We start from the raw sequence: 13,521 nt of genomic DNA, 5'->3' as shown, positions 1-13,521 counted from the left end.
AATGGTTCAAATGGCACTGAGCACTATGGGACTTAACATCTATGGCCATCAGTCCTCTAGAACGTAGAACTACTTAAACCTAACTAACCTAAGGACATCACACAACACCCAGTCATCACGAGGCAGAGAAAATCCCTGCTACCTTTTTCAATTCATCCATAATGTAATGTAAAATGAAACAGGAGTAGCTCCTTTTTTTTGCATTTAAGGGATATAGTTGACCTGTTTCGGTTGCTTCGCGATGCGCGGAACGTCCCTGAAGAACGAGTCGAGAGACTCGTCGTCCGCTTCGTGGTACTCGCCGTACGGGTCGTGCGCCGCGAGTTCCGGCAACTGCCGACCCGGGGCAGTGGCGTTGTCTGCGGAGAACTGCGGGGGATTTAGCCCCGTGTTGATCCCGAAGGCGAAATTATTGATAGGCACCCGAGAGTGTCCTTCGGCAACGACGGCGGGCGCCAGCTTGCCGACGACGCCCTTGACGCTGGACACGCTCCTGGTGGAGGACACGATGGCCACAGAGGGCGTGGTGAAGATGTGGTGGGCGGGCTGGTAGTGCACCACATGCAGCTGCGGAGGTTCGCCCACCGGCGGCGCGCTCGTCGTGTGCACCGACACCGACAGGCTCGCCGGGCTCGAGTACTTGGCCGTCGTCGACGAGAACACGAACTGCTGCGGCTCGACCGACGTCTTCAGCGACTGGAAGGCGTCCGCTGGGTTCAGCACGCCGCTGCTTCCTCCGCCCTGAAACCAAACGCCCGCTTACGTTCTTCCGTCCTCCTAAACGATACGTAGGCCCGAAAGCCAAACTCTTTGATTCCAGGAAACTTGGCAAGAAATTAAATAATGTACACACATTGTTCTGCAACATGTACTACCTTTTCTTGTAGTTGGTCATTAATGACTTATCTTGTAACATTAACGTTCTGTTGTTTCGTCTGAAACGTTACTCACAAACAACTTGAGAAATGAGTCATTGTCTTACTACATATACAGGGTGAAAAGTATTTAAACCGACAAACTCTGGGAGGTTGTAGGGGACATCAAAACAAATATTTTTCCGTAATGTCATTTTTTCATATGAGGATTATTTAAACCGGTGGAGGCCGTATTACGCTCGTCAGTTGTTAGAGGTCGTATTACGATCTTCAGTTGTTAGAGGCCGTATTACGCTCTTCAGTTGTAGGCAACTGCTGGCCACCAGTGTAGTAATGCATTGTCTCTGTTTACTAATGGAGCGATACACCTGGAGTGAGTACACTGATATGGTTGGTGCGTACTACGTAGCGCACCACAACGGACGAGCTGCACAGCGGGTTTATCAACAACAATATCCTAATCGTCGTATCCCGCATCATACGACCTTTGCTGCTGTGTACCAACGTCTGCGTGAGACCGGGTCATTTAGCAGATTACCTGGACAGGGACGCCGTCGCACGGTAAGAACGCTGCAATTTGAGGAAGCACGTGGAGCGGGATCCTTCAATCGGTGCAGTTCTTCGTTAACGTGTGAGTCGGTGTTGTTGGGGACTGTTTAATTGGGCCGCATCTGCTACCTAGGCCATTAAATGGCAGGCACCACTACAATTTCTCGTCAGAGCATTGCCAGAATTGCTAGAAGACGTCCCGCTCCCTACAAGACAACGCGTGTGGTTCCAACATGACGGGGCGCCGGCACATTTCGGTCGTCGTGTGCGTCGATTCCTGGACGGACGGTTCCCAGAAAGGTGGATTGGCAGAGGTGGTCCTGTACCATGGCCTGCTCGATCCCCAGATATGTCCCCTCTGGACGTTTCTGTGCGGGGCTAGATGCGCAATCCTGTTTACGCAACCCCTGTTGCATCAGAAGAGGATCTGGTTGCCCGGATAGTAGCAGCAGCAGCAGCAACAATGCAGGATACTCCTGGGGTTTTTGCTCGTGTCAGACAGAACATGATCCGACGGTGTAGCCTTTGTTTACGTGTCAATGGAGTCATTTTTGAAAATGTAATGTAATTGAAATTGGGTTGTGTTAATGTGTTGTCTCTTGGTCATAAAAAATGGAAGAGTGTTTGTTGGTTTAATTAATTTGCGACCAGAGAGATCTTCCTCTACCGGTTTAAATACTCCACATAGGAAAAAATGACATTAGGGAAAAATATTTGTTTTGATGTCCCCTACAACGTCCCAGAGTTTGTCGGTTTGAATACTTTTCACCCTGTATACTCCGCAAACCATGTCACGGTATAATGTTCGTCTTATCAATTCTGGACTGTAACCACCCGCTACATGCCCGTGACTACACTGCTAACGAAGTTGTCCGATTTGATGGTGTATCAGTGCGGACAGTCCGAAGTGCCTACAAAGGAATGGTATACCATTTGCAACCGTGTAACACGACGGATGAACAGTGGTCCTAAAAAAAATCGTAACCGACATGGACTGGAGACGAGTTCCACGTCTTATCAATGGAAATTGGTTTCAAACGCGACAGGAATTGCTTCTGTTAGTCAATGCAGCACTTTTTCAACCGGTTTCCGTTAAAAAATTGCGAAGGGACAAAATGGTTCAAATGGCTCTGAGCACTATGGGACTTAACATCTGTGGTCATCAGTCCCCTAGAACTCAGAACTACTTAAACCTAACTAACCTAAGGACATCACACACATCCATGCCCGAGGCAGGATTCGAACCTGTGACCGTAGCAGTCGCGCGGTTCCGGACTGAGCGCCTAGAACCGCGAGACCACAGCGGCCGGCGCGAAGGGACATTTGAGTAGAGTATCTTGCAGGAGGCCATTCTTGAGAGCGGCACAGAAAGGGCCAAACAACACACAAATTGGCCGCTTTTCAAATGATACGAGGTTTCCAGTGCTATGAAGACCCAGTGAGGCATTTCACGTGCAATGCATGGTTGGTGGAGTTAAGGTCGGAGAGACCTTCGGTAAAGTTTTTCGTAACATGACTTGGACCCTCTCATTAAGGTCACCATCAACATGAACGAAGATGTTTATTTCAACATTCTTGGTGATCAAGCGTTGTCGTTTCGACATTTTCATAAAAATATGCTTCCTTGGGAAGAGTGATAGCAAACAAATTGTAACGCATCGGAGTAGGCAACATCAAATTTTTAGCTCCCAGGACAAAGATGTGGACAAAAGCTGGACGAAATTCGGAAGCATTCTGCAACATGCCTTATACCAATATGTACCGAGCAAGATTGTGAATGTTGGTAAAAGTCCGACGTGGTACAATGGCCGTGTTAGAAAGTTGCGTCGAATGCAAAGTCTAGTTGACAAGTAAACGCTAATGGAAGTTAAACGAGTGCAAGGAGAGTAATTTGAGAAGCGTTCAGCGAATTCGAAAGCCAAATTTTCACAACGCTAAGAAGTATCGAAATCATCTATTCAGTTACTCAGTGATCATAATGGGACCGAAACGTAAGGTGATGGAGAGAAGGCCGAAATACTGAATTCAGTATTCCGAAATTGTTTTACCGTGGAGGATCGTAATACAGTCGCTCCTTTCAATCATCGTACGAATGCCGAAATAACAGATATTGAGATAAGTCATAGCAGAATAGAAAAGCAACAAATATTGCTAAATAGTGAAAAGGCATGGATTCTACAACGATTATGAGGAAGATCTTGCTCCTCTTCAAGCAGTGGTTTGTCGAACGTCACTGGAACAACGAAGGGAACCAAGAGAATGGAAAAAAAAGCACAGTTCATTCCTGTTTCCAAGAAGAGTCGTCAAACTGATGCACGTAATTATAGAGCTACGTCACTAACATCAATCTGTTGTGGAACTGTGAAACATGTTCCGTGCTTACGCATTGTGATGTTTCCGGGAAACGAGAATCTCCTCTATAAAAAGCAACTAGATTTCCGTAAACAGAGATCTTGCTAAACACAGTTCGCGCAGTTTGTCCACGACATCCAGAGCGCCGTAGACAAAGGCGTCCTGATTGATACCGCAATCTTTGATTTCCGGAAGGCATTCTATACAGTTCATTTAATGAAGAAATTACGATCTTCGGAGAATCGGACGAGATTTGTGACTCTGTTCAGAACTTTACAAGAGACAGAATACATTAAGTTATTCTTCTTATTTTTCCTGGCCTTTATCCCGTGTCGGAATGTTAGTGTGGGTTTGGCAGTGTTCGTGGTAGACGGGACTGGGTGCCCTTCCTGTAGCCCCCACTCCTCCCTTCCCCCATCTGGCTGCGTCTAGTGTTATCTCATGTCAAAGTTTGATAATATTTTTTTAAGTGTTTGCAAATCGTGTAACTGAGGAGGGACGTGGATACTAGCCGGGTATTCAACTAGTCGTATATGGGAAACTGCCTAAAATGCACACCCAGCTTGGCCGGAAAACTGGCCCTCGTCGTTAATCCAACTGATGGATTCGATCCGGTGGCGGCGCGCCTTTCGGAATCCAGAAATCGGCGTGCTAACACACGTGGCTATGCTGGCGGGTTCAATAAGTTATTTTTAACGTGAAAAAATCTGGAGTACCCCAAGGGAGTTTTACAGGCCCATTACTGTTCATAATATATCACACCCTGGCAAGATCAGTGACACAACTCAAAAATACAGTGCTTGAGAAAAATCGACTTAAAGAAATCTATAAAACTTATCCTGATATAATTTAAGATTCCTTTAAATTTCAAGTAAGCAATTTTGCCAGTAAATTCCATTCTAGTCTGTATAACAGTAATAAGTATCAGCATGTAGTTTTATATTCGTCGAATTTGAGATGCTATCCGATAATTATTAATTAATTCTTCGAGTTGTGTCACTTTTCTTGATTTTCTAAAAACTTTTTGCTATGAATCCTCACGTTACAATTTTCACTTTTACACCATAAATAATATATATACTGTAATATAATACGACATTCGAACCTCCATCAGGCAAAATTAGTACTTAAGTAAAATAAAAAGTGAAAAGCAAGCTGAAATGTTGTATTACAAAAATACAAAATGCAAAACTGTAATTTATTAAAATTAATACAGTTTATAAAGGAAGATCAATTAGGTACATTTTAAGGAACATAATTTACGAAAACACAGAATCATAAATAGGCTTGTATGATGTATGAATAGTTCTCGCGGAGAAACGGGATTGAATGTGAACTTTCTTTATAACAGAAATTTCCATTTTTTTTCTTTGCTGCAACGCACGAAATTTCGTAATATTTACGACAGCTGTAATCGTCAAAGCAGTGTCTGTTCCGTCAGACGTATATGCGTGTTTGAAGGACATTGTAATGTAAGATACGGATACTGTTTTAAACACAGACATTGTAATTACCAATTATATTAAAAATTACATTCAGCTTACTTCATATATAAAACGTTTCACAACTCAGAATGTGCCGCTCTGTTTGAACGACTCGTGCACACCTGCGAGTTGCAACGTTGAAGTGGCAATGTTCTTGCCGGGGCGAAACATGAAGTAGCCGACAACAAAACTGACAGAATTGTCCTACAGTCGGCAAATTGCTAGATAGAGATTTGACGTTTTTCGTCCACGTTGGCGCACATCACACGTATTTTTCAGTGAAAAAACTAAAAATTGCCGTTTTCTGATTTGTGTCACATTTTTTGCAGGGGTGCGATATGTAAGTGAACTCGTGAGTAATGTTTGAAGCTCCACGAGGCTTTTTGCCGACGAATCTGTTGCCTACAGTAAGGTGGCAACGCAACAAGACTGTAGCAAAATACAGGAATACCTGAGGAGGATCGACAACCGATGCAGGGACTAGCTGTTGTCGCTAAACGCGAAAAAATGTACACATAGGGCCTAAATAGGGGAAGATATCCATTGTTGTTCGATCACGCTATTGCTGGAAACATACTGGAAATAGCAACAGCCGTAAAATATCTAGGCGTAACCATGTGGAACTACCTAATGTGGAATGACCAAATACAACTGTAGGAAAACAGATTCCAAGCTGAGATTCATTCGAATAGTCTTAACGAAATGTAATTCATCTACGAAAAAAATGGCTTACGAAACGCTTGTGCGACCGATTCTTGAATGTTGTTCATCAGTCTAGGATTAACAGAAGAGATGGAACGCAAGGCGGCACGTTCCGTCATTTAGTCGGGACGAGAGCGGTATAGAGATGCTCAACAAACTGCAGTGGCAGTCGTTACAAGAGAGGCGTTGTGTAGCATGGAGAGATTTGCAGCGTACGTTACAAGAAGAATCGGGCAATGTAATACGAGGGGCGCTCAGTAAGTAATACTACACATTTTTTTTCTGAAAGCAGGTTGCTTTTATTCAGGATTCCTAACACCACATTATTCCCCAGTCTTTTGGCCACTTTACTGGGAGGGCCTGCATGCCACTGTACTGGTCGACGTCAGAGCCAAGTCTTGCTCCTTGATACACATATTGCTTCTTTGGGCCAAACAGATGGAAGTCGGAAGGTGCAAGATCCCGGCTGTAGGGCGCACGAAGAAGAACAGTCCAATGAATTTTGTGACCTCCTCTAGGGGTGGGCAGACTTGTGTGAAGCCTCGCGTTGTAATGGAGAAGGAAAAGCATTTTTGTGGCGACGAATGTGCTGAAGTCATTTACTCAGTTTTCTGAGGGTAGCACAGTACACTTCAGAGTTGATCGTTGCTCCACGAGGGAGGACATCAAACAGAATAATCCCTTCAGAATCCCAGAAGACCGTCGCCACGGCTTTACCAGCTGAGGGTGCGGCTTTGAACCTTTTTCTTTGGAGGAGAGGTGGTGTGGCGCCACTCCGTGGATTGCTGTTTTGTTTCCGGTTCGAGTTGATGAGCCCATGTTTCATCGTCTGATGATGTTCGACAAAAATTATCACAGTCAGCCCCGCAACGCGCAAGCAATTCCACACAGATTGCCCTTTGTTGCTCTTTAAGGTCTTCTGTTAGCCAGCGAGGAACCCAGCGGGCACACGTCACTGAGTACCCCAACTGGTGGAGGTGTGTCAGCACTACCAACAGAGACGTCCAGTTGTGCAGTGAGGTGTTTGATTGTGTTCTGTCGGTCGCCTCGAATGAGAGTGTCCGCACGTTCCAACAATGCAGGAGTCACAGCTGTGTCCGGCCGGCCGGCACGCGGGAGATCGGACAGGTTTGCATGACCTTACTGCGATGGTGACAGACGCCTTGCCCAACGACTCATCGTGCTTTTGTTCACTCCCAGGTCTCCGTAAACATTCTGTAAGCGCCTACGAATATCTACGATGCTCTGGCTTTCCGCCAAAAGAAACTCAAAGAACCCACCTCCGTTAAAGAAAAAATGTTTCAAATAGCTCTGAGCACTAAGGGACTTAACATCTGAGGTCATCAGTCCCCTAGAACTTAGAACTACTTAAACCTAACTAACCTAAGGACATCACACACATCCATGCCCGAGGCAGGGTTCGAACCTGCGACTGTAGCAGTCGCACGGTTCCAGACTGAAGTGCCTAGAACCGCACGGCCACCGCAGCCGGCGTTAAAGACGAAAGCAATTTTGAATCCAATTTCCATTGACAATCCATGTCGGTTAGAATCTTTTTAAGATCACTGTTTCTCCGTCGTGTTACATGGTTGCAAATGGTATACCACTCCTTTGTAGGCACCGTGGACTGTCCGCATTGATACACCATCAAATCAGACTGCTTCATTAGTAGTGTAGTAATGGGCATGTACCAGGTGGTTACAGTTAAAGTTCAGCTACACACAGAATGTTTACGGAGACCTGGAAGTGAACAAAAGCACAGTGAGTCGTTGGGCGAGGTGTCTGTCATCATCGCAGCAAGGTCATGCAAACCTACACATTATGGTACGACAGCGAAAATTGGTAGATATTCTAACGTGTTAACGCAGAAGCGATTTACGCTCGATAAAAAATTAGTTCCGATTTTGGGCACCATGTGCAAATCTAGCACTGTGAATGCAAGAAAGACGTATAGATATGGATTAGGAACAGGATGTGGGCAGAAAAAGTTAAACAAGTGAGAGACACATAATGTTGATTTTATTACACCACCTATCGGAACTTCATGAAGATACAGGGACTGAAGCGGGAATATTCTATATTGTACCACTACAAATTCCGCATTTTTTAGCCGAAATTGGGCGAGAAAAAAAAGAGTTGTATTGTTTATTTAACGTTTCTCGTGTATCATCCCACATACTACGGCTATTTTTTTTCAACCTAAAAACGGTCACGAAATGGAGACCACAGTGAACATCTTTTTTTTTTTTTTTTGTAAATAGTCTTGACGGGTTTGCCGCCGGATCACGTTGTGCAAATTCCACAATATTTCCTCGGAGCAACTGTCCGACATCTTCAGGTGGTTCAACCTTACTCGTGGCTATGTACGTACCTAGCCACGAACAAGGCTGAACCACCTGAAGATGTCGGACAGTTGCTCCGAGGAAATATTGTGGAATTTGCACAACGTGATCCGGCGGCAAACCCGTGAAGACTATTTACAACACATCCGCTGGGGAAGCTTGAAGAGTCACACTTTTTTTTGATTTGCAACGTTTAGCTACACCTCTCAGCTACTTTTGTACCTAGTTGTTGCTTCGGCTTAGACATCTGTGGCAGTGTGGTACCAACTTTCCAATGCACTGATCGTACGAGGCAGCCGCCTGTGCTTTCCGCCAGTTCCCTACGCTGGTCTGCGGCTCGTTGTCTGTGCCAAAATGCTGTCCTCATAGCCAGAGGTTCATGTGAGATGAAAATCAGAGGGAGTCAAGTCCAGGCTGTCAAACACTGCCCATCGCAAACTCCGCAGGTACGTCGTTCTTGCACCTGCAGTGTGTGGGCAAGCATTGTCAGGAACAAAGAAACACATGACAGTTATGTTATGTGGGCTGTATGAAATCAGGCGGAGCCTCTCAGCAGACGGTTCACACTTTGGGTGAGACACTGTAGTTCTAAGCATCTTTAAGTGCTCACTGTGCACTCAGAACTGAAAAGTGCGACATGACGCGATCGACAGGTATACTAGAGATACTGCGCAACACATCTGTGCAAAGGTTCATCGGATTGCACCATTCGCGAATGGAGCAGAGAAGGAGGAAAATGACAGTGAAATCACAGGTACATCCCACCACATAGCAAAACGTATTTTGCGCATTATACAGAGTGTCCCGTAAAAACAGTGAGAAACGGTAGGGACAGGTTCCTTACACCAAAACGAGAAAAAAGGCTTAGTAAACATTGGCTCTAAAGTGTATACCTTACGAGTCCTGTGCACCTCTGCATTTTAGTGCCCATTTTTACTAGACATTTATTACTTATTTCTGTACAAGAAACCTATCCCTAAAGTTTCTCGGTGGTTTTTTTTTTTTTTGGGGGGGGGGGGGGGTGGGGGCTCGCACTGTTTGTAAGAACAGTTGAAACTTAAGTGGCTTCAGCAGGATGTGACATGACTGAAGAAACTCGTGGAGTCTCTTGCCGATTTGAGGCGGTTGTAGTGGCTAGAGGTGGTGTGACAGGGTGTTTGCAGATGGCGGGGCGCACCTACCTGGACGGTGAGGTGTGGGTGGGGATGTCGGTCCCTGCTGAGGGCGGAGTGCACGCTGAGTAGCGCCGCAGCCACCGACGGCGACGGCGTCGACGAGTAGTGTGTGGAGGCGGGCGTGCGCCCCAGTCCCAGACCCAGCGACAGCTGCGCCGCCGTCGTCGGCGCCGCCGCCGTCGTCGTCGTCGTCGTCGTCGTCGTGGAGGGCGTGCTGCTCACCGTTGGGATCGTCACCGGATCCTCCTCCGTCTCGTGGTAGCTGCGCCGGACACACCGATTTTACTTTAGGCACGGCCTCACAACTGTCAAGAATGTATTAAGTGAAATGTGTTGTATTCTTACACTGTCATTGGGTTACCGTCAGCCTGCATAATATACGAGGTCTAACCGAGGCCGATTCGAGAACTTTTTTCCACACAAGCGACTTATCATTTGGCGTCCCCCACCCCCTTATCCTTCGCACACTTTCAGTTTTCGTTACGAACTTGAGACGCACTGTATACAAACGTTCCACTTGGGTACCCCTCTCAACTTAGTGCCTCGAGAGGCCATTACTAATTATGATATATTCTGTATAGTTGTGACGCCTCTGGCGTCCCTCTCAGCTTGGCGCCCCAACCGGCGGCCTGGGTCCCTTGGGCCTTAAACCAGCTCTAGTCTAACACAATTTATAGCGAAAATTGACACACGTGGAAGTATACGTTAACATAACACAAAATGTTCTAGTAAACACTGGTCCACAAACGATCCGTTTGCGAGATAGCTGTGAATGTGTGGTGACAAGCCGGGGCTGACTTCAGTATGAAATATTGTGCTAGTTAGAACAAATGTGTGGTGTGCGTACTGTAAGACCTTCGGTACACACACCATCAGCTTATTTGACCTGTCGCTCTAACGAAGTAGGCGAGTGTCAGCAATATGTCTTGTGGTCTTATCGTGGCGTGTTTATCTTCTGCCGTTAGGTCAGACGATAGAAATGCCACTTGCACGCTTAGAGTAGCAGATTGACGGTGACCAACTTTAAACAGAACTTGATTAATTTTCACACACATTTATTATAATAATAACAAGCATAAAAATTACTTAACTTGTTTCTGGGTGCTATTTACAATTGACAATCTGAAGTTCCATTGGTATTGGTACGTTAATCTTATTCTCACATACATCTCTGATACTTGACAGAAGTGTCTATACATTTATCTTCTTGGCTAGGTACAGGAATATGGTAATCTTATTAGGCACAGACTGAAACTTGACTATAGACTGGTACAGACAAATGTAGAACTCGTACAGACTGGTACAGACTAATGCAGATTGGTACTGACTGGTGCAGACAAATGCAGACTGACTGATCGGAGGTCTGTACACTCGTTATAATGCCTCGCACGTTCAGGTATCACTGCGCGAGTGTGATCCACGAGGAGAAAAGGTTCTACGTTAGCAGCAATCTCATTGGCTGCGTTACATATTAATACGCGGATCGGCGGAAGCAGAATTTGGTCCGTCTCTATGGCAGCGCCATCTAGTAGTGCGGAGACGGACGAGCGCTGCGCCTGCGCTGTTGTGCTTAGCGGGGCGCGCACTAGTGGGAAAGTTGTGTACGCGCTGAAAAATGGCTCTGAGCACTATGGGACTTAACATCTGAGGTCATCAGTCCCCTAGAACTTAGAACTACTTAAACCTAACTAACCTAAGGACATCACACACATCCATGCCCGAGGCAGGATTCGAACCTGCGACCGTAGCGGTCGCGCGGTTCCAGACTGAAGCGCCTAAAACCGCTCGGCCACCATGGCCGGCATGTACGCGCTGACTACGCGGAACTATGTACACAACAAAATGTATTTTAAATGTAAACATTTCAGTTAAGTCCCTACATGACTGGGCTCAAATTTCTCCCGTGGCCTACCTTAACGAGAAATACAATGCTGCTTTAGCGTGTTACAGGTTGAAATTTACTGTATATCCGCCTCTGTAGCCAAAACTGCCAACGCACGCCTAGGCGGTGACGCTCGACTCTTCGGTAAATAGACTCAGATCCTGGCGGTGGATGAAATTTTCACTGCCAGTGTTTGGCCGGCAAGGGAGGGAGAGATGGTGGTATAAAGTTCCTGATCACCAATCTTTGCTCTAGTGACATGGATTAAATTCCACACCTCTTGACAGTGTCTCACGAAGCAAGGGCATGCAGAATTGTTAATGGCGATCTGTCTGTCGGATTTTGACGTTAAGCTCGGCGGTGCTATTCGAGAGGAGTAGGCTGTGTGTCGGTACCCCCTTCTCTCATCATCATACAACGCAAACATAACACCACACTAAAAACGCATTCATTACATCTACTACATCTACATTTATACTCCGCAAGCCACCCAACGGTGTGTGGCGGAGGGCACTTTACGTGCCACTGTCATTACCTCCCTTTCCTGTTCCAGTCGCGTATGGTTCGCGGGAAGAACGACTGTCTGAAAGCCTCCGTGCGCGCTCTAATCTCTCTAATATTACATTCCTGATCTCCTCGGGAGGTATAAGTAGGGGGAAGCAATATATTCGATACCTCATCCAGAAACGCACCCTCTCGAAACCTGGCGAGCAAGCTACACCGCGATGCAGAGCGCCTCTCTTGCAGAGTCTGCCACTTGAGTTTATTAAACATCTCCGTAACGCTATCACGGTTACCAAATAACCCTGTGATGAAACGCGCCGCTCTTGTTTGGATCTTCTCTATCTCCTCCGTCAACCCGATCTGGTACGGATCCCACACTGATGAGCAATACTCAAGTATAGGTCGAACGAGTGTTTTGTAAGCCACCTCCTTTGTTGATGGACTACATTTTCTAAGCACTCTCCCAATGAATCTCAACCTGGTACCCGCCTTACCAACAATTAATTTTATATGATCATTCCACTTCAAATCGTTCCGCACGCATACTCCCAGATATTTTACAGAAGTAACTGCTGCCAGTGTTTGTTCCGCTATCATATAATCATACAATAAAGGATCCTTCTTACAATCATCTACACTCCATAAATATACTTGCGACACTACTCTCACAGCTGGCCAGAGTGGCCGAGCAGTTCTAGCCGCTACAGTCTGGAACCGCGCCACCGCTCCGGTCGCAGGTTCGAATCCTGCCTTGGACATGGATGTGTGTGATGTCCTTAGGTTAGTTAGGTTTAAGTAGTTCTAAGTTCTAGGCGACTGACGACCTCAGAAGTTAAGTCGCATAGTGCTTAGAGCCATTTGAACCATTTGAGCCATTCAACGCTGGTTTTGTGAGCTTCCGTGATCACCACAGTCACCAGATTTCAATATACTGAACCTTTGTGGTCTACCTTGGAGAGAAGGATGCTTGATCGCTATCCACTTCCATCGTGCTTATCTCAACTTGCCACTGTTTTGCAGAAAGAATGGAACAAGATTCCGTTGAAAAGCATAGAGGACCTGCATTTATCTATAACGAGACTACTGGTAGCTGTTTTGAATGACAGTGCGTTTCCTACACCGTACTAGTCATGTTGACGTGTTGTGTGTTTGGTGTTTCCTTATTTTTGTCTACTCCTGTACTTTCACCCGTGTATTTGTTAAGATACACCCTGTCTAGCAAGCAGTCTCTTCTTAGTGCAAAAGCACAACAATAGTGATTCTGCGCCAGTGTGTATCTTGTACTGTGTGACCCGTGTGAAATTTGTGTCTCTTTTGTGGTTGTTACTATTTATCTGCTGCTAAAGTGAACTGAAGACCTGTGGCTAGAGTGGCAGCTTCCTAGTGTTTACACGGAGGGATGCGCGCCAATGGCATGCTCAGCACAAGAATTAAAAAATTGTCTAGAATATTTGTTTGACAACACTCTTTGTACACTATCCCTGTGACAACGCTTATTCACAGTGTAAAGTGTAATAATCAACGTTTTTTCTGAATAAACCACAGATGGTACATTTAGTTGTAGAATTCTAATATAGTATATCAGCAAGTTCTCTCGTTTGTACATGATGACTCGTTTATTCTGACACCTTTTAAAACGAAATTTTACAAAAGAAC

The 13,521-nt window shown here is 45.7% G+C and overlaps 1 protein-coding gene across 1 annotated transcript in view; it reads right to left on the bottom strand.

Annotated features, from left to right (window-relative positions):
• Nucleotides 1-13,521, bottom strand: part of LOC126249509 (uncharacterized) — a 465,406-nt gene that overhangs the window by 42,624 nt on the left and 409,261 nt on the right. The window contains exons 6-7 of the mRNA XM_049951160.1: nt 9,486-9,741; nt 223-741 (exon numbers count right to left, since the gene is read on the bottom strand). Coding sequence (XP_049807117.1) covers nt 223-741; nt 9,486-9,741 — 775 coding nt within the window. The remainder of the gene's footprint in view (nt 1-222; nt 742-9,485; nt 9,742-13,521) is intronic.

This window comes from Schistocerca nitens, chromosome 3 (assembly GCF_023898315.1).
Source record: "Schistocerca nitens isolate TAMUIC-IGC-003100 chromosome 3, iqSchNite1.1, whole genome shotgun sequence".
NCBI classification, from domain to species: domain Eukaryota; kingdom Metazoa; phylum Arthropoda; class Insecta; order Orthoptera; family Acrididae; genus Schistocerca; species Schistocerca nitens.
Note: the sequence above shows the minus strand (reverse complement) of the source record. Positions and strands in the feature narration are given on the sequence as shown.